At 37.1% G+C, this 21,072-nt stretch overlaps 1 protein-coding gene across 1 annotated transcript in view; it reads right to left on the bottom strand.

Annotated features, from left to right (window-relative positions):
* Positions 1-21,072, bottom strand: part of LOC127631087 (plexin A3-like) — a 195,497-nt gene that overhangs the window by 110,610 nt on the left and 63,815 nt on the right. The window contains exon 4 of the mRNA XM_052109062.1: positions 5,361-5,501. Coding sequence (XP_051965022.1) covers positions 5,361-5,501 — 141 coding nt within the window. The remainder of the gene's footprint in view (positions 1-5,360; positions 5,502-21,072) is intronic.

Raw genomic sequence — 21,072 nt, 5'->3', positions numbered from 1 at the left:
TAATTTCATCATTATGTATTGAATTATTGTTATATGAGGGGCTTTCTCAGCAAATATTTGTATATGCGATAATCGCAATTAATTAATCGGGACACCATTTCAAATTCAATACAATTATTTAATCGATTGACAGCCCTTGAACTAACATTGAACATTATCTTTTCTTACAGCATTTATTCATCTTAGTTGATAATTCATGTTAGTTCATTGTGCATGAACTAACGCTAACATGCACAATTTCTGATTTTAAAAGTGCATTAGTGTATGTTGGAATTAGCATAAAGCAAGATTAATAAATGCTGTAAATGTACTGTTCGTTGTTATTTCATGTTAACTAATGTAGTCATCTAATGTTAACAAATGGAACATTACTGTAAAGTGTTACAGATTAATAAATGCCATAAAAAATATTGTTCATTGTTTGTTCATGATACTTAATGCATTAACTAATAGAACCTTACTAACCAACAGAAGTGTTACTGTTTTAGCAAACTACATTCTTGTATGTAATGCCCACTTTTTAATATTCAATCAATTCCGATGTACATATAATTCAAGTCCCTTTCTACTTTTTTTTTTTTTTTTGTAGTTGTACATTGTTTCACTCATAAATCTGTTGCATTATAAGGCGTTTCAGATGTGAAAGTGGAGATTTAGAGTAAAAAAGGACTTTTGATCTGTTTTTCACCCACACCTATCATATCACTAATGACAAATAGGTGAAGCGCAAAAAAAAAAAAATTATTATTTGAAAAATTAAATTTTGTGCTTGTAAGGAAATAAAAAACACATAATTCTGTTTTCAGTTGAAATCTACTATTTCCTTCCCTAAATATAAGCCTCTCTTCTTGTAAATCTGAAAACGTGAGGCAAATGCTCGAACTTAATACGTCAACTGTCTCTGTTTATGATCTGAACATAATGAAAGCATTTAATCAGCAAAAAGACTGATCGATCCGTTCAGGGGCCGTCTGATGCTTTAATCCGAAGAACATTTCTTTCAGTTCAACACAAATATCGATGTTTGGAGTTCAATGGTGGAGCTTTACCACATGAGTGACTCTTTTGTGGGAGTGAGACGGTGAAAGAGAGATGCTATTAATCTAGTCCAACACTCATGTTTACAGTGCCTCCCTGAAACTCTGGGAACCTCCCGGAACGAAGCCGTTCTCATGAGCGATGGCACTTCTGCCAATGTCTAGCATACTGTTAATTTATATGGTCACCATTTCAAGAAAGTCATACAGTTTTGGAACAACATGAGGGCGAGTACATGACAGAATTGTCATTTCCAATGATGTAATAAAAGCTGCATGCATAGTTAATTATAATAAAATTAGCAAAATGCTTTTAATGGTCTATAGCATATCACACAGCAGAACATGCCAACTTTCCAAAGGTATTTCATGCCAACTACCCAATTAATGCCCTTGTTCCATAATATCATAGAGATGATGTCATAGCATGCATTGTAGAGCTTGAACCTTCAAGCATATTTCAAACTAAATTAATGCAGATATCTGCATGCCTAATTCCTGCCTACATTTCTCTCCAATGCCTGGAGCAAACATTGGCAATTTTAATCAAGTCATTTTTCCAAATCGCATCGATAAGAATTTAAAAATATCACCGTGCAGAAGGATTTAAAGGAACAGTACACTAAAAAAGCAAATTCCGTCATAATTTCCATTATGTCCTCATCAGTCCTTAACAATCCGCTTAATATCTTCTTTCATGTTCCATGGAAGAAAGAACTCCATGTACGTTTGGAACAACATGAGGGTGAGTAAATGATGACTGAATTTTAATCTTTGCATGTGTTTTAGTACCGTCACTTCACCTGCATCTTTCTCAAGGAAACATACACGGAAAGAACGGGGCTTTCAAAAAATGCACAAAGACCGATTTCTACTCATCTCTCCTTTCTGCAAGATGAAGAAATGAGCATAGAAATGAGTGGTGGGGAGAGAGAGAGGAAAATAAAGAGCTTTATTTATTCTCCAACTATACTGTATGAGTGTCGCTTGTCTGTTTAGCTGTTAGTGAATGTCGGTGTATACTTCCTCTCCTCCGGCTGTATAATGGAGCATTATGGGAAGGCTGTTATTCCGCTTGGTTCTAGATGGAAACGCTTCCCACCAGTTCTTATTAGGGCAGAGCAGCTGGGGCTCCATTCAAAGTAGTGAACCAGCATTTCATATTCTGTTTTCCTGTCTCGCAGATGTAAAAACAACACATTTAAGATTCCGGTTTGTGTCTTAAAACAAAAGCGCCCACTCCCTCCTGGTAAAACGAGTCTTTATTCTTCAGTGAGAAGTTCTTGCTATGCAACAACTATTTTTGCTCACTTTTTGAAATGGCAATGGAATAAATTAACAGCAAATGGAAAACTGGTAAATCAGTTATGAGCTACAGTATACAAACACATTCAGAACAATAAAAGATCTAAAAGGCCATGTCCGCACTAGTACGCTTTTGTTTAAAAACCCAATTTGAATTTCGCAACGTATACGTCTCTCATCCACACTAAAATGCGGTCTTCAACGCTCTTCATTAATGCAAATTTAGAAAACGATGATGTTTAGAAACCGAAAAATTGAGGTTTCAAAATTAAACGGATTAGTGTGGACGTGACCCAAGATGATGAAGATGAAGATGAATAAATGATCATTTCGGTATCTGTCAATATTAATATTTTTAAATGAACAGTATAAGTCTGATTTGCCCAATATTGAACGGAAATAAAATCAGGGTTCATATTTTCAAAGTAAACATTTTTTCTTTGCAAGATTTAAAAATCACAACAGAGTTACAACACTTTTCTTCTGTACATAATGTTTACATGCCCGATTTCACTTGAAGCGTGTTTTTTGTATTAAATTGTTCCAAATGAAGTGAAGCAAGCTGTACAAAATGTTTATAATATCATTATCGATCATATCATTTACATTTAGTAATTTGACAGATGCTTTTATCCAAAGTGACTTACAAAAGAGGAGACAGTGGTACAAAAGTTCCAAAGTTTCACTAGGATCAGAATACTATTCAATATACAAGTGCAAAAAATGTTTTATATATATATATATATATATATATATATATATATATATATATATATATATATATATATATATATATATATATTCACACACACTCTGTATAAATTCAGTACGCATTTATATATATATATATATATATATATATATATATATATATATATATGTACAGCTGAAGTCAGAAGTTTGTGTACACAGGTTGAAGTCATTAAAACGAATTTTTTAACCACTCCACAGATTTAATAATAGCAAACTATAGTTTTGGCAAGTCGTTTAAGACATCTACTTTGTGCATGACACATGTAATTTTTCCAAAAATTATTTACAGACAGATTGTTTAACTTTTAATTGACTTTCACAATTTCAGTGGGTCAGAAGTTTACATACACTAAGTTAACTGTGCCTTTAAGCAGCTTCGAAAATTCCAGAAAATTATGTCAAGCCATTAGACAATTAGCATCTGGTAGGAGGTGTACTGAATTGGAGGTGTACCTGTGAATGTATTTTAAGGCCTATCTTCAAACTCAGTGCCTCTTTGCTTGACATCATGGGGAAATCAAAATAAATCAGCCAAGACCTCAAAAAACAATTGTGGACCTCCACAAGTCTGGTTCATCCTTGGGAGCAATATCCAAATGCCTGAAGGTACTATGTTCATTTGTACAAACAATAGTACGCAAGTATAAACACAATGGGACAACACAGCCATCATACTGCTCAGGAAGGAGATGTGTTCTTTCTCATAGAGATGAACGTAGTTTGGTGTGAAAAGTGCAAAATCAATCCCAGAACAACAGCAAAGGACCTTGTGAAGATGCTGGAGGATACGGGTAGACAAGTATCTATATCCACAGTCAAATTAGTAATATATCGTCATTCCCTGAAAGGCTGATCAGCAAGGAAGAAGCTAATGCTCCAAAACCACCATAAAAAAGCCAGATTACAGTTTGCAAGTGCACATGGGGGACAAAGATTTTTTGGAGGAATATCCTCTGGTCTGATGAAAACAAAAAGTGAACTGTTTGTCCATAATGACTATGGCCTTGCAAGCAGAAGAACACCATCCCAACTGCTAAGCATGGAGGTTGGAGAATCATGTTGTGTGGGTGTTTTGCTGCAGGAGGGACTGGTGCACTTCACAAAATAGATGGCATCATGAGAAAGGACAATTATGTGGATATATTGAAGCAACATCTCAAGGCATCAGCCAGGAAGTTAAAACTCGATCGCAAATGGTTCTTCCAAATGCACAATGACCCTGAGCATACCTACAATGTTGTGTCAATATGGCTTAAGGACAACAAAGTCAAGGTATTGGAGTGGCCATCACAAAGCTCTGACCTCAATCCGATAGAAAATTGAACTGAAAAAGCATGTGTGAGCAAGGAGGGCAACAAACTTGACTCGGTTACATCAGTTCTGTCTGAGGAATGGGCCAAAATTTCAGCAACTTATTTTGAGAATCTTGTGGAAGTCTACACAAAACATTTGACCCAAGTTAAACAATTTAAAGGCAATGCTACCAAATACTAACAGTGACCCACTGGGAATGTGATGAAAGAAATAAAAGCTGAAATAAATTCTCTCTACCATTATTCTGACATTTCACATTCTTTTTTTTTCACTTTTTCCCCCAATTTGGAATGCCCAATTCCCAGTGTGCTCCAAGTCCTCGTGGTGGCGTAGTGACTCGCATTACATGGCTTGTTCAGCGCATTACTGCGGAGATATAGCACATGTGGAGGCTTCACGCCATCCACCGTGGCACCCACTCACAACTCACCATGTGCCCCACCGAGAGCGAGAACCACATTATAGCGATCACAAGGAGGTTACCCTGTGTTACTCTACCCTCCCTCGCAACCGGGCCAAATTGGTTGCTTAGGAGACCTAGCTGGAGTCACTCAGCATGCCCTGGGATTCCAACTAGCGAACTCCAGGGGTAGTAGCCAGCATCTTTACCACTGAGCTACCAAGACCCCGACATTTCACATTCTTAAGATAAAATATCAGGAATTGTAAAAAACTGAGTTTAAATGGTGTATGCTAACTTCTGACTTCAACTGTATGTATAAACAGTATATACAATTCATACTGAATATATACATACATATACACACACTCACACAGTCAATACACAAATATGTATTATAATTACAATATTACAAACATGAAAATATATCCTAATAAATGTAAAAAAAAAAAAATAAAAAAAAAAAAGCAATTAACTGGAAGACAAATTGTCCAGTAAACATGACTTTTGACTAGTTAATATGCTCATAATGGTTCTTAAATGCCTCTCACCTGTTTCTCACTCATCAGGTAGATGTATTGATAATCTGGACTGAACACCATGTTGCGTAGAATCGGGCTTCCCTCCACAACGGTCACGGTCTCATAAAGCAGTGAGTTTTCAGACGCCGACGGTATGCCATCCACTCGAATCTGAGAAGAAAATATGGCACAATTAGGCAGCATGAAATCCAAATTGACTCTATACTTTCTTAAATGCACATTCCTGGCCTTGTTGTGCACAACTCATTGGTGCATGTCATTCCACCTAATTCGTAATCTTTAAAAAAGTTCTAACTTGCTCCACCTCTAAAGTGACTTTACTTTTTGGCTGACGTCACAAATCTTACTTTTCAACCTCTCATCCGACCGACCACCTGACACCATTTCTGTATGTAACACCCACTTTTCATGATTCAATCAAATGCAGATGGATACATGAAAAGCATCTCACCCTAGTTTTGTTGTTGCTAATTATCCTGAATAACAGATTACTTTATATTATATGGAATTTCACAAATATAGACAGGTTCAATAGATTTCCTGAACACTCCCCAACCAAGTCATTGGTAGATCAAACAGATAGTCCGACCCAAAACTCACACCATTGGTTGGGTCAAAGTTGCGATTACAGATGGATCGGGATGCTTAAAAAAACTGAGTAATGCTTTGATAGTATTACAGAGACAGTGTTTACACTTTTCAGGAAGATTAACCGACCAGTGGCAAATTCTAGATGTCTCGGAATAGCAACAGTAAGTATTTTGACATTGAAAAAAATAGAACTTTAAATTCGGTATTTTTTCATGAATGAAGCTTGAAAGTGTACTCCTTAGTATTTGTAGTTGGCAGTAAGCATTGCATATCTTTGCTTACATATCTCATATTATTACTGATACACAGAGTATTATAATTTTCCTCATGAATGCAGAACTCTTAGGCTGACCTAGAAAACGAACGCCGAACTTTGAAACCGGCAGCGTAGAGCTATGGGAAAGATTATAGAATCTGATCAGATGTGTGATAAAATCAATTATGTTTTAACAACAGAGTACACATACACACACACACACACACACACACACACACACACACACACACACACACACACACACACACACACACACACACACACACACACACACACGAACTCCCACTGCTTCATCATTAGCAACAACTCTGTTTCCTCACACTGATAATTAGAGTAGTTGAGCTTGCCGGGTAAAAACTCAAAACTCGAGTTCTAAATATGTCAAAATCAAAACGTCTTTGAAGTGACGGCTGAGGAAAAAACACAGAGCGCGCCTGACAACCGCATTTAAAGCTCACCTATTTCACAACCGGCTCACTGCATCTGCAAATCCGTCAGCTAGCGCCCATGTCCTAATCAATTCTGATGGAAATGTGATGGGAGACACAAATGAGGGTGTAAGTAAACTAAATTCCCTCAGAAAAGGTAAGAAATGCCACTTGTGAATGGCAGAGCACTCAAAATGATGAGAAAATGAAGCAAAAGTAGATAAAGGCAAAAAATATCAAATAAATAAATAAACATCCAAACAGATGCACTGGCAGCGGACTTGGGCGGTCTCCTAAATATCTGAATCGTTTTATGTGACAAACGTTGTTGGTCTGTTAATTAGCTGCCTCCTCATTGCAGCAGTTGCAGTAATTAGGGTTGACAAGGTGGCATCAATTAGTCAAAGGCTGCCATATTGGGTGTCACATACCAAGTCAGAGCCCACATCTCCGCGGGCAGCAGGACAGAAGGGCTCAAAACATGATGGACTCTGTCTGCACTTCATCAATTCATGAGCCACCAGCTGCAGTGTCACATTTTGCAGCCTTCGGCTACAGAGATCCATCAATTTGCATCGTTTTAAACGGAATGTTTAACGCTAACCGCCGGCATTTGCAATGCCTCCCTATTTGTGGAAATCTGATCAGTTTACAAAATAAGATTGCAGGGTGCTTAGCTGTAAACAATATGTGTTGTGCATCTTTTCACTGAGGTTATACAAGCCTGTCAGGATGTGGGGAAATTTGAGCTTCATACCTTGAAACAATTCTATAACCCAACCAGCACTGCCAATGTAATATTTCATGGTTCTTTTAATAGATCAAATGATATGCAAAATAAGGAGACAGGCCATCGGTTTGAGTAGAAACAAACAAGACCAAACTGGAATCCGTTCATATTTGGGTGGCATGTTTTGTGCATCATAACTTTATATATAGTGTTTTGAAAATATAAACCTAACAGAAAAGACATGTCACCACAGGGCTCCAGACTACATATGAGGTGCCACCAAGTTCTACTGATGGTGCCACCGGCACCTGATTTGGTAGCAACAGTGGAAAAATACATACATTTGTCACTGAAATGCACATTAGACATTATAGCATTGATTTTGACTTGATGCAACAGTAACATCTGTAAAAAAAGTTTATATATATATGAATATAACACATTGCACATCTGCCACAGTAAGTGTTACTATAGTAAATCCAAGGCACACTTTGTTAGAATGGTGATGTGTGGATTGGACAGCCTTCTAATTTATGTTCTGGTCAGCGTTTTTCATAATAGTGTGCCATTAAACATGGTTTTAAACTCGTTAAATCACCAAGGCGAGAGGCACTAAGAGTTTTCATAGGGTTTTTCCACAGCCAAATTCAAATGAGTTTCACATCTCGCACCACGCTTCTCCCAGCGCTGTTTATAATGATTTGCGCTGCGTGGGTAAGACTGCTCTGCCGCTGCTCTGTTCATTGAGCTGGCTGAAAATTGATCCGGGTAGTGGCTACTGCGGTTACGTTCCATTTGTTTCTTGTACGAAACAGAAAACAGACATAGCACAAAATCAACGAGAGTTGGCAAACTCTGTAGTTGCACCAATGTGGAAAAATGATTGCAAGATGTGACCATTTAGTCACAGTCTTGAGCCCTACTACCTTTGCCAAAGAAGTTATCTTCCTCTAGAAGAGTTATCATGTTGGGTGTCCAGCAGCGCCGTTCTGGAATGCATATAGGGAAAAAACTGTGCACATGTATCCTCATGCGAACCTGTGTCCACGTGCGTGGACATTGTATTTTGGATTCGCCATACACAATGCATAATTTAAATTAAATTAAACCAACTGATCTCAGCTCAGAACACTCAGTAAAGGGTTAAACTTAAGACGCACAGAGTCACCTGACGAAACAACATGGTGCCGATCACAGCGCAGCTTGTCTTTGGGAGAAACATCTACCTACACCTGATAAGAAACAGAATTAAGTTTTTACATTGAAACCTGTTTGAGTCAAAAGATTAGAGTCTATATTTTCACCCGATATACCATTATTTTTATCACAAAGCGCCACATTGCTAAACACAATGTACAATAATGTGTACTTTAGTGCTATTTTCCTATATTTAAAAAATCCTATATTTATTGTGCACTATATAACAATAAGAATCAATGGGTTCATCCAAAAGCTGAACAAATTTACTTTTAGAGGCTTTATATGGAGTAAGGAAGTAAATAAGGTGCATTTTGAACTGTTCTGAGACCAGCACATTGGAGGTTAAGTCGTTCACTAAAAAGGGAGCGAGGGAGCATCCTAAAGCAATCAGACCAAAAAGTTTAGTTTCAGGATATAGATGATGTTTGGACCACTCAACATGTTTTGTAGACATCGGACAATGGAAATAAGTACATAGATTCTGAATTTATAATGTATAATTTTATTTCAAAATGGTCGTCATTGATTGGATGATGCTGGCCATTCCTTTGAATCAGAATTAATTAAGCAAATTTCTGAATGCTTTAGCACTGGCTAAAGAGAGAACATTGAGATTTTGTTGCTAAAGTAGAAAAAAACATTGTAACATAAGTCAAATCAAGTCAAATAATTGTTATTTGTATAGATTTTAATTGGTCCTTTTCCCAATATACACTGTTCCAAAGCAGCTTTACAGAAAATCAGATGTATTGTCTGTAACGTCTCAAAAACATGAATAACCAACACTTCTGTAAACAAACTATTTGATTAAAAAAATCTTTTCTATATAAAAGACTTTCTATAGCTTGGTGGTATTAAAAATTTTACAACTTACAGTAGTCCTGCGTTCCACATATGCGGACAGGAATTTTAAGGAATATTATTTGCTCTGGAAACCTTTTTTGGCATGTTTTTTAGGTGCTACTAGATGCAAATCAAAAAGGAAAATGCATACAGCAGTCACGCTCAGATCTCAGAAGGTTCGGCATCGGTAGCCCAGCCCTAGCACCACCCATGATTTCCACCACATCTCAGATTATGTTTTTTGCTTGATAACATTCTGTTGTGATATTGAATGAGGTGAAAATTAAAATACTGTTGCAAAATTGTTTGGTTGTGATGGAAATTATGTCGCAACTGAGGAACAGTTGCACAAAATTTGATATAATTTTCACACAAAATTTTGAAATGGTTAATCCTTTTAAAAAACCTAACAGGTCACTCCTAGAACAGTATGTGTTCTAGATAGTGTTTTGGTTAGATGCAATGCAATGAATTCAATGGAACGCATGTATCTCAAGATGGGCTTTAAGAAACATTCTATTTAACCTGGCACAGTGTCTAAAAATGCAGTGCACCAATACAAGATGTGGTGCAATGCTCAAAGGCATTCATCTGGCCCTTTTTTCAATTTGGGACATAAAATGACGCATGATTCAGGATGTTTATATATTATGGGTTGCTCACCCCCTTGGCACGGTCAACTTAAAATACGCTGACAGTTTAACAGAAAGCAGAGACAATAGTCCCAGTGGTTCGCAACTGTTTCGTGATTATGGGGGGAGCAACGTTGGTCAAACTCGAAGAACCATATGTGACAACATCAAACAGTTAGAGGGTATTTCATGGCCATCCCACAAACATATCCAGATGCTGAACATAAATTATGCTGCATCTGTATAATAAACTGGGAATTTGAATTCATTTTGTATGCTTACTTAAGCCTTAAGATGATGCAACACAATTGAGAAAGGGGAATTATTTGAACAATCTAGCTATGTAAAAAACTGTGGTGGTTAGGGTTGGGAACAGAGAATCAATTCTTATTCTGTCTATTTAAATAAAAAAATATACACCAGAACCGTATGATTGTTGTGACTTTTGGCACGGTTCTTTTGAATCTATAGTAGAAAAACACAGCGTGACCAGTGTAGTCTGATTGCTGAACGAATTACTCATTAGAGCCAATTCTTTTGAATCTATAGCATGAAATATCATGACCAGTGTAGTCTGATTCCCCAACAAATTACTCATTAGAGCCAATTCTTTTGAATCTATATCATGAAACAGTGCGACGAGTGTAGTCCAATCCACAAACTAATGACTTGTATGAGCAGGTTCTTTTGAATCTATAGTAGAAAAACACAGCGTGACCAGTGTAGTCTGATTCCCAAACGAATAACTCATTAGAGCCAATTCTTTTGAATCTATAGCATGAAACAGCGTGACCAGAGCAGTCTGATTCCTGAACGAATGAATCATTAGAGCCAATTCTTATGAATCTATAGCATGAAACAGCGTGACCAGTGTTGTCTGATTCCCAAACGAATAACTCATTGAGCCAATTCTTTTGAATCTATAGCATGAAACAGCGTGACCAGTGTAGTCTGATTCCCAAACGAATAACTCATTGAGCCAATTCTTTTGAATCTATAGCATGAAACAGCGTGACCAGTGTAGTCTGATTCCTGGACGTTTGACTCATTAGAGCCAATTCTTTTGAATCTATAGCATGAAACACTCAGCTACAGCAGTGAAAATATTTTAACATCAAAAAAATTACACACATCACCTTTAAATTAATACTTGCACTGCACAAAATGTGGGCCTAAAAAGATAAATAGAAAATAGAAATTGTGCACTATCCATTCACAATAAGAGTAATACTGAACTTTACATTTCAAAACACTTTTTATCTAATTGAGCTATTCATGTGACAAGCGACACTAATGCATGGGCAGAAATGGACAGCTGCAGTATTGATTGTTTTAGTCTCCGTCAGCCAAAATAACACTAAAATCTAACAGTCTAATCTCTCAATCCATGAATGGGGAGCATAGCCTCCAAAAAACATCCCAGTGGCACTCTGACAGGGTGAGTGCTGCCTTGAAATCAGCTACACTTTAAAAAAAAAAAAAAGGGGGGGGGGTCTGTGCTGAACTTGAATGGCTTTCAGGAGGGCACGCTGAAGATGTGTACTCTGTTCTCTAGGCGGGGATGTCCTCGCGGCACGCTCAAGTGTTTGAAATGCAGAGTGTTCGCTCAGCCTGCCGAGAGCTGATCTCGCGACAACATCAAACGGTTCAGATGAGGGTAATTGAAATTTAGATAAATATTACCCCCCCATATCTCCGCCACTCAAATGATGCCAGGGTGGTGGTGCATGCCTATCCATCAATTAATTAACCTGCCGTGGAGTTCTACCGCATGTGCCGATCGGCCACGCAAGTCTGAGGGGTTTGAGCCCAATTTTTACCTCATCGATCACAGAGTCGGCAAAGAGAATGGGGAAATTACTTCAGCAGGAGAAAATGGAAGAGAGGGGATCATTTTTGCTCGTTTGGGAGCTTATTCTTTATCGATTGGAAGCCCTCATAAGAGCTCTGCTTCAAGGACCAGCTGAAAGATGCTATTAAGTGGAGCTGGGTTCATTTTATGTCTTTTTCTCTGTCTCTTCAAAACTACAGTACAGAAAGAAAGAAAAAGAAGTACTTTCCATTCCACTAGCTTCATCTTCCAACAAGGTCGAGAGACAGCAAGATCTTCTTAATATTTTTCAATAATTCGAAATCAATGCTCAGTTTTTACAGTTCATATTGAACAATAAAAAGCTAGTTATTAGAAATAAAAACAAAATGGTAAATGAAAAGTAAATGAAATATGTTCAGTTGAGCTAGTATAGTTCACAAAAAAAATAAATAAAATCATTTTAATTAATTACATGGTGTCCCGATTAATTAATCGCATTTAATTGCATATATATGCAGAAAGCCCCTCATATAACAATAATTAAATATATAATGATGAAATAATTATACATAGTTATCTTTAAATATATATATATATAAATATTCAGATAATTAAAATGCATTACATTCTTGTGGCAGAAGAGTTAATCATTAATAAGACAATACAAAAAACGGCTTTAGAATACAATGTATTGTTTACTACCATATTATTGATCAGAAGTCAATCATTGGCACACAGTTCACAGCAATCCATTTCACAAGTGAATTTGTCAATCAGTTTGAGATTTATTATGAGGGCTTGTTTAAGAACCCGTCAATTTACACCTGCGTCAGACATGCTTGTGTAGCGTCTCGGGTGCTTTGCGTCATAAACATAAAATTTTTAGGTCACTGTGTCAAGTTAAATATAGTTTAATACTTCGAACACATCTTGAGATCCCTTAATTCAAATTTGCGCTACATCAAGTGTTTTGAACGTAAGAACGCAACGCATGTCTGTGTTGTTCTGTCTGCTGGATGGTTGTTTTGTTCACTGTATAAACTGCGCGTTGCTCATACAGCTAAAATTTCAATTACTGCCCTCTGGAGTAAACAGGTGGTACTACAAGCTTGCATTACTCAGGAATCTTCCTTATTATGGTCCAGGGGCATTGCAATTAATTGCATTAATTATTTTAACGCACTATTTTTCATAACATTAATAGCACTGAATTAACGCATTAAATCGATAGCCCTAATATATATATATATTACGTATAAAGTATACGTAAAAAAAAATCCATTAAATAGACTTCATATTCTTTATTTAATTCATATTTGTTTCACTTGCTTTCAGTAAAAATGAGCCAGAGCATTTAGTAAAAAAAATAAAATACTTAAACAATGAAGAAAAATAAAAAACAAATATTATAAAAATTTTAACCACAACATACCTTGTGATCAGTAATGATTTCTTAAATTCAAACCATAAAAAGCTTTGAAGCTTTAGAACAAAAACAAATATATGAATGAAACATTCAAACAGAATATTTAGCGCATAATCACCTTTTCTGAGACACACACACACACACACACATTTCACAACACACAAAACAGCAACTATAGAAGAAAACTCTGTAAATGGAGCGAAAAAAGCCACTGAACTCTAGCGACAACCAACGTGTGTATGAATGCATGAGACACATAGAAGGTGAGAGAGACGAGCTGTTGACTAACACCTCTGACATGCAAGGGGGAGGGACCCAGGAGAGGTTAATTTATCTCTCAGATCAAAGAGTGGGAAAATAGTGCAAGAAAAGAGTGGCAGACATGGCAGAGTGCGAGAGGAGTGATAGATTGAGGGATAAAATTGGATTTTGTGGGTATAAAACAGAAGAGGACAGTCTGAAAACTCAATCACTTTGTAATGACAACATACAACCGCATGACAATCCCACCTAATGATTTATGCTCGTAATGGGCAGTATGTCAGCGTAGGTGTTAATAGATGGCCATATATTAACAGTTAAATATGATGCTACACTGTCACTCTATAACAAACCAAATAAATTAAGCAAATGATAAACTTGGTAAACATCAGCTGAAAATGGCACAAACTGTTAACATGTGGTCATATTACAATCTACAATGAGACTGTTGTGCGTGAAAATCCCAGGAGATCAGCAGTTACAGAAATACTCAAACCTGCTGGTATGGCACCAGCAATCATCCATGTGATTATCTAATCAGCCAATCGTGTGGCAGCAGTGCAGTGCATAAAATCACACTGATACGGGTCAGGAGCTTCAGTTAATGTTCACATCAACCATCGGAATGGGGTACAAAATATTTTTGAGGTAATCAACATTATACCTCAAATGCTGTCAACTGAGCTTAACTTACTTTGAACCCAGAATATTCCTTTAACATGCACTGAACGTGGAACATTCTTCTACAGACTCTTACCATAATTTTCTTACTTTACAAACACTTATTATCTAATGACACACAGCAAGCAATTCTACGGTCCAGACTTTAAAAAGTGTAAACATTTTTGCCATTTTAAATATGCAAAGCGCAATTAAGAGTTACGATAGGAGGGAAGATTTCAGAGGAAGATTCACTTCTGTATGAACTAAACCTTTAAACTTCTCCATCTTGTAGTGAATGTCACTACCACTGGATATTGGTGCTTCCTTATAGTAACTGTCGTAGACTATTACTCATGACAGCTCCCACACCCCGTAGCGAAAGGAGATTACAAAGGTAAATGAGATATATTTTGCCCTCCCGTGTGAAGAGGCATGAGGGGATATTACGCTGTTGCTTTTACATTACATCTGCCCCATCTCAGGTTCTTCAAGCTCTTCGGGTTCAGCCTAGCCTTTAAAGAGGTCTCCTATTCCGTCGAAGCAGATCTATTTTACATGAGCACCACAGTAATGAAAAAAGCCCTTGAGTGTCTGAAAAATGAGGTCAGAATTCTCAAGCTACAAATTTATCCTCTTAGGAGAGGAGGAGACAAAGGCTTTGCACCCCAGGAACTCAACAAAGGGCCTGTAATTCAATTAGAGTTCTTATCCTGTTTCTTCGGATCAAACTTTGTGCAAAGATGGGCCTAAGCAACAGAGTTTACCCTAGTGTAAGCCTCAGACGGGATGCCTACAGACCATTTACAAAATAAGACATTCAGAGATCTGTTTCAGGCAAACAGTAGCTAGTAGACACAAGCAGAACTGTGTTTTGTTTTGTTTATTTTCTACATTTATATATAGTCTACATTTATTTACTGTAATTAAGACTTTCTATAAGTGTAACACTATTTTTCTGTGCAATCGGTTTTCTGTGTGTTTTCTGTCTGTCTATCTCTCCATCCATTCATCAATCTATGGGATGGGTCTGTCTGTTCATCTATCTATCTGTCTCCATTTTATCCATCCATTTGTCCACCCATCCATCTATCTATCTATTGGATCGGTGTCTATCTGTCCTTCCATCCATCCAGTCTGTCTGTCTGTCTGTCCGTCCATCCATTTATCCACCCAGCCATCTATCTATTGGATCTGTGTCTATCTGGTCATCCATCCATCCATCTGGTCTGTCTGTCTGTCCGTCCATCCATCCATCCATCCATCGGGTCCGTCTGTCATTCTAGCCATCCATCAGGTCTGTCTGTGTCTGTTTGTCTGTTCATCTATCCATCTATCCACCTATCCATCTATCTTTTGGATCTGTCCAGCCATCCGTACTGTCTGTCTTTTTATACATCTGTCTATCTCTCTGTCAATCTATCCATCCATCCATCCATCTGGTCTGTCTTTCTGTCTGTATATCTAATGGATCTGTCTGTCTATCCATCCATCCATCCATCTGGTCGGTCTGTCTATCCATCCATCCATCCACCCATCCACCCACCCACCCATCCATCCATCCATGAGGTCTGTCTGTCTGTTTATCCATCTGTCCATCCATTTATCCACCCATCCATCAATCTATTGGATCTGTGTCCATCTATCCATCCATCCATCCATCCATCATTCCATCGGTTCATCCATCCATCCATTCATTCATCTATCCATCTATCCATTAACACTAACAACTAGCCAGAAAACCATTGCAATTCCTAGCCACCACCCAGAACACCCTAGCAACCACTCTGTCTGAATTTGTCTGTTCGTCTCACTGTATGGCCTGTATAAACTTTTAAAACCATTAAAAAAAAATCAATATTTGCCTTGACACATTTTTACCTAAATATTTTTTTATTATTATTTTACTGTCTATTAATGTTTTATAATCTATCTCCAATAACACATCGCTAAACAGCACATAAAAAAAAAACTGTGATTGATTGCTTTACATGTCAGTCAGATGGCTCTTCTTGTCTATGTAGATGGTTCCTGGCCAGAATAAGTTGGAAAATAGACCAGACCTCTGTCAAAGCGAGACTAGAGTTTATCCAGACGATTCACCATCAACACCTGCTTTGTCTCACTCTAACCTAACAAATACAGCACACAAAACCATCAACACCCTCGTCCTCTACAGCTGCGGGCACTTTCTAAGGTACTCTGTGATTTTTGACCCTGGGTCCGATCTTTGAACTTGTCATGAAGGTCTGCTGCGTGTATGCTCATGGTATGCTTTAAGTGTGAGGTCACATGACCCAAAGCACTTAATGCTGTGAAAAATGCATGCATTGCACTAACATGGTGCACAGAAATGCACTTTGGGCAGGGAAAGCTGTGGCATGCAGGGAAACTTGAAACTAAAAATGTGATTTTTAAATGAACACCATTTCCTGACCTACATTCTGATGTGTAAGGTTAAAATAGGGTTACATACACCATTCAAAGGTTTGAGGTCACGTGACTGAAATGTTTCTCATGATCTTAAAAATCTTTTGATCTGATATAGTCTGCTTAAATGTTTGAAATTAGTTTTGTAGACAAAAATATAATTGTGCCACCGTATTAATTTATGTAATTACAAAAAAAAAATTTTAAACATTTTTTTAAATGGATGACTTGGCCAAAATAATAAAGAAAAGCAGCCAATAAGTGCCCAACATAGATGGGAACTCCTTCAATACTGTTTAAAAAGCATCCCAGGGTGATACCTCAAGAAGTTGGATTATTTTGTGTGTGTGTGTGTGTGTGTGTGTGTGTGTGTGTGTGTGTGTATGAACATCAGTTTCAGAACTTGCATAACGCACTTCTGCACCAGGAAGAGAGACATACATATTTAGTAAATATTTGGATGGAATATTTAATTGGAATTGGAAGTGATATCATCACAAATTCTTCTCTACACTTCCTTTAACGCCCTAAATCCTTCACCAGCGCCAAGTTTCAATCAAACAGCAATTACTCTGAGCCAGTCATGTATACCACCCCTTTATAAAGCCCAAATTACAAGTTCACCATCGCTGGAATATTTTTACCAGGGAGAACCTTACAATTACCATTTTCTGGTTTCGGATATCCGTATGGAGTAAATGACAGCCCAGTTACTAAAAAAAAAAAAAACTCATTATGGGGCAGTGCACTAGGATCTACAGAGATTTAGGATTTTATTCATTTGCAAACTTGCAAAATGTTAAACTTGACTTAAAGAGTAAAACAATACAAGAAAACTTTCATTTTAGACCACGCCCCCATCGCTCATTTTTCTTACCTACAAACATTAAGGAAAAATAAATAGATGAATTTTAAAAAAGGGCAGGGGGAGGCAGCATGGAAAATGGTGTGATTTTGTAAATCCCTGCAGGTGCGCAGGTGGGGTGTTTGCTGGCAGCAGTGGCAGGGATTGGGGATTTGGTTTCAGGCATCTCACGGACTGTCACACTGAGCAGAACGATTGTAGACAGGAATGTTACTGCGCTCACACGGCTGTCACAGGCCACAGACCAGTCAGGCTTCTCTGATCACTGCAGACCTGCTGCTCAGGTGCTGGATACAGGCCAAGGGAACGTCTGCAAACTCACCTCTCATCCGAGAGAGAGAGAGAGAGAGAGAGACTGAACAGCTAGACATACTTAAAGGGATAGTTCACCCCAACATTTTTATTGGTTTTGTTAGATTTGTTATTATTATTATTGTATTAAATATTGGAAAATGTAAAATACTAATATATTCCTGTCCTAATTTATTCACTTTCATACATCAATATAAATCATTTTATATGAAGAGATTTTAGTGTCAGTGCAACTAACAATAGTTTTTATTTATACTTGAAAACAGTAACATTAAAAATAATGTGCTATTATGCAAATGTAAAAAAAGGAAACCAAAGCACTGCATTCACAATATACATTTTCCAAATTGTGTTCAATTACAGCACTTGCATAACGCAGTTATGCATCAGGAAGAGAGATATAAATATTTGAATGGGATATACAATATTTAATTGGAATTTGAAGTGTACTGTACAATGATCACAATTATCTCAAATAATCACAATCAGCCAATTATGTGATCATTACAAACTATTGAAAGTGCACAAGGATCGTGTTTATCTCAAATAATCATGGACTGGTGATTATGTAATAATTGTAATATGATGGCATTTCAAGTGAAAAAAGACGGAAAAAACAACCCCATCCCAAACTTTGCCAACAACCCCTTTGAGACTCTTTGAATTCCAATGTAAGCTTATTAACCTCTCCTGCCCAGATCCAGACAGAGGCAAAGCTAACACGAAACTGCACTTGATCTGAGAATTAATTGTGCAGGAAATTGCATGTTGGTTTTGCACATCTTTGCGGTAACATGCGCAACACACACGAACAAACACATTCTTTGTACATGCTGGCACATTGTCAGTGGTGTGTTTGAAATAGAAGTCTTGTGTTTATGTTAGCAGGGAAAAGTCCAAGAACTCCTGTGCAATTTAAAAAGTGTTTCCATGGAGTTAACCTTGTCTGACTTCCCCTCTACTTTGAAATATAAAAGGCTTAAAGTTAAAAGGCACAGTCTTTTCAGCCCAAGCTTTTTCAGTCAATAAGGGAAGTTAATTACAGCATATCTTTGTCAGGAAAAAAAAATGCATCAGGACGAGAAGAAATATATTAATTTTTTAAATTGTATCCTGATGGATGTTGTTGCAAATCTACGTTGCTGTGTACGTCAGCCTGAAACACAGGAACTTTGAAAAGAAAATGTACATTAACGCAATGGTGATTTAGCTGAACGGGCTCGCAGAGGTATTGTTATTCTATCCGTCCCTGTTTGGTCGATGTGACTCGTTTAATTGTGTGTGTCGGTGGGAGTGCAGTCTATTCAGCAGGTTACGAGGAAGTATTTGTTCTGAGACAATTATTATGAAAAGGGGTGCGCAAATGCAAACATTTCACATTTAATTTAAGATCCAACGTGAAGCTAAATCCCTGCTAGGAACATTATTTAGCTTTGAGCTGCAAAGGCAAGCATCTCTTTTACTATTGCTTATACTTAAAGGTTAAAAGCTCAAATAACAGCATTTTTGGCATCATGTTGTTTACCACAAAATATTATTTTGACTCGTCCCTCATATATATATATATATATATATATATATATATATATATATATATATATATATATATATATATATTAAAATAAAAACTACATTTGCAGTTACAGTGTGGGGGCCAGTCCACGAACAATACAATTATGTTCGTCCTTCAAATTCGAAGATTGTGGATGAACATCATTTTAAAGGGGTAGTTCACCCAAAGATTAAAATTCTCATAATTTACTCCCCCTCATGCCATCCCAGATGTGTATGACATTCTTCAGCAGAACACAAAGATTTTTTGAAATATCTCAGTTCTGTAGGTCCATATGTGAATGGTGATCAGACCTTTGAAGCTCCAAAAATCACATAAAAGAAAAGTAATCCATATAACACCAGTGTTTAAAGCTATATCTTCAGAAGCGATATAATAGGTGTGGGTGAGAAACAGAACAATATTTAAGTCTTTTTTACTCTAAATCGCCACTTTAACTTTCACTTTCCGCTGCCGACCGGAAACTTGATTTAGAGTTTAAAAAAGTACTTAAACATTTATATTTTACTGCACCAAAAGTGATCGCGTCGCTTTAGAAGACATGAATTTAAACGCTGGAGCTGTATCGACAACGTTTATGCTGATTGTCTGTGATTTTTAGAGCTTCAAAAGGGAAATCGCCATTCACTTGCATTTAGGGAGCTAATACATTTTCCCATTTTTTTTCAAATGTGTTCTGGTGAAGAAAGAAAGTCATACACACCTGGGATATCATGAGGGTGAGTAAATAATGAGAGCATTTTTATTTTTGGGTGAACTATCCCTTTAAGTTATATCCAATATTACAACCTTGCGATCTACTTAATGCTGTAACGCATTATCTCTAATTTAATCACACTAAAATCATGTCAACACAATGTTTACATCTTATGACTATACTTTTGAAACAGTGGGTATTTTAATATTTTTGGACTTGCCCCAATCATTTCCATTGTAAGTGCCTCACCGTACCTGTGATTTAATGTAGAACACAAAAGATGTTAGGCAGAATGTTAGACTCAGTCACAGTTCACTCTCATTGCATCTTTTTTTTTTTTTACAATGCAAGTAAACTGTGACTGAGACTAACATTCTGCCTAACATCTGCTTTTGAGTCACAGCCAAATGAATTACTAGCCCAAGTTTTCGAGGTTTGGTTTCCTATTCCCAGTGTCCGTGTTCAACCGACGGGATAACATTCCTTCTTGCACACATCATTAAGTCAACAGCTCGCCGTACTCATTATGTGTTGAAACAGTGTTTGGAATCAGCAAGTACAAACAATAATCATGTCACTATGTTTGAGAGCAAACACAATTAATAGCTCACTCGCCCTGCTGAAGTGCCCTTCGGGTTAACAAGACGCAGAAGAGCCCTGTAACGCGTCGGCTAGCTCCTTTTGCTCGGACAGATTTGAATAATGACTCTACAATTTATTTAGGCTGCATTAGCTTATCTATTCAAAATGTTTCATTGCTCTTCTTTGTGCTTTGCGAAAGAGCCTAAGTGCGAATCATAAACAGCCGATCGATCAACGTAAATGGAAGATTTATGATTTGATTTATCACTGGTTTCAATAAGCTAATCAAAACACAGTTGCTTAGACATGTAAATCGGCATTTAGGACCCATATTATGTTTATCTCAAAACTCAAGCGATTACACATTGATAAAATTGTAAGATTTTTCATGTTTATTATGC

Source organism: Xyrauchen texanus, chromosome 37 (genome assembly GCF_025860055.1).
Source record: "Xyrauchen texanus isolate HMW12.3.18 chromosome 37, RBS_HiC_50CHRs, whole genome shotgun sequence".
NCBI classification, from domain to species: Eukaryota; Metazoa; Chordata; class Actinopteri; order Cypriniformes; family Catostomidae; genus Xyrauchen; species Xyrauchen texanus.
Note: the sequence above shows the minus strand (reverse complement) of the source record. Positions and strands in the feature narration are given on the sequence as shown.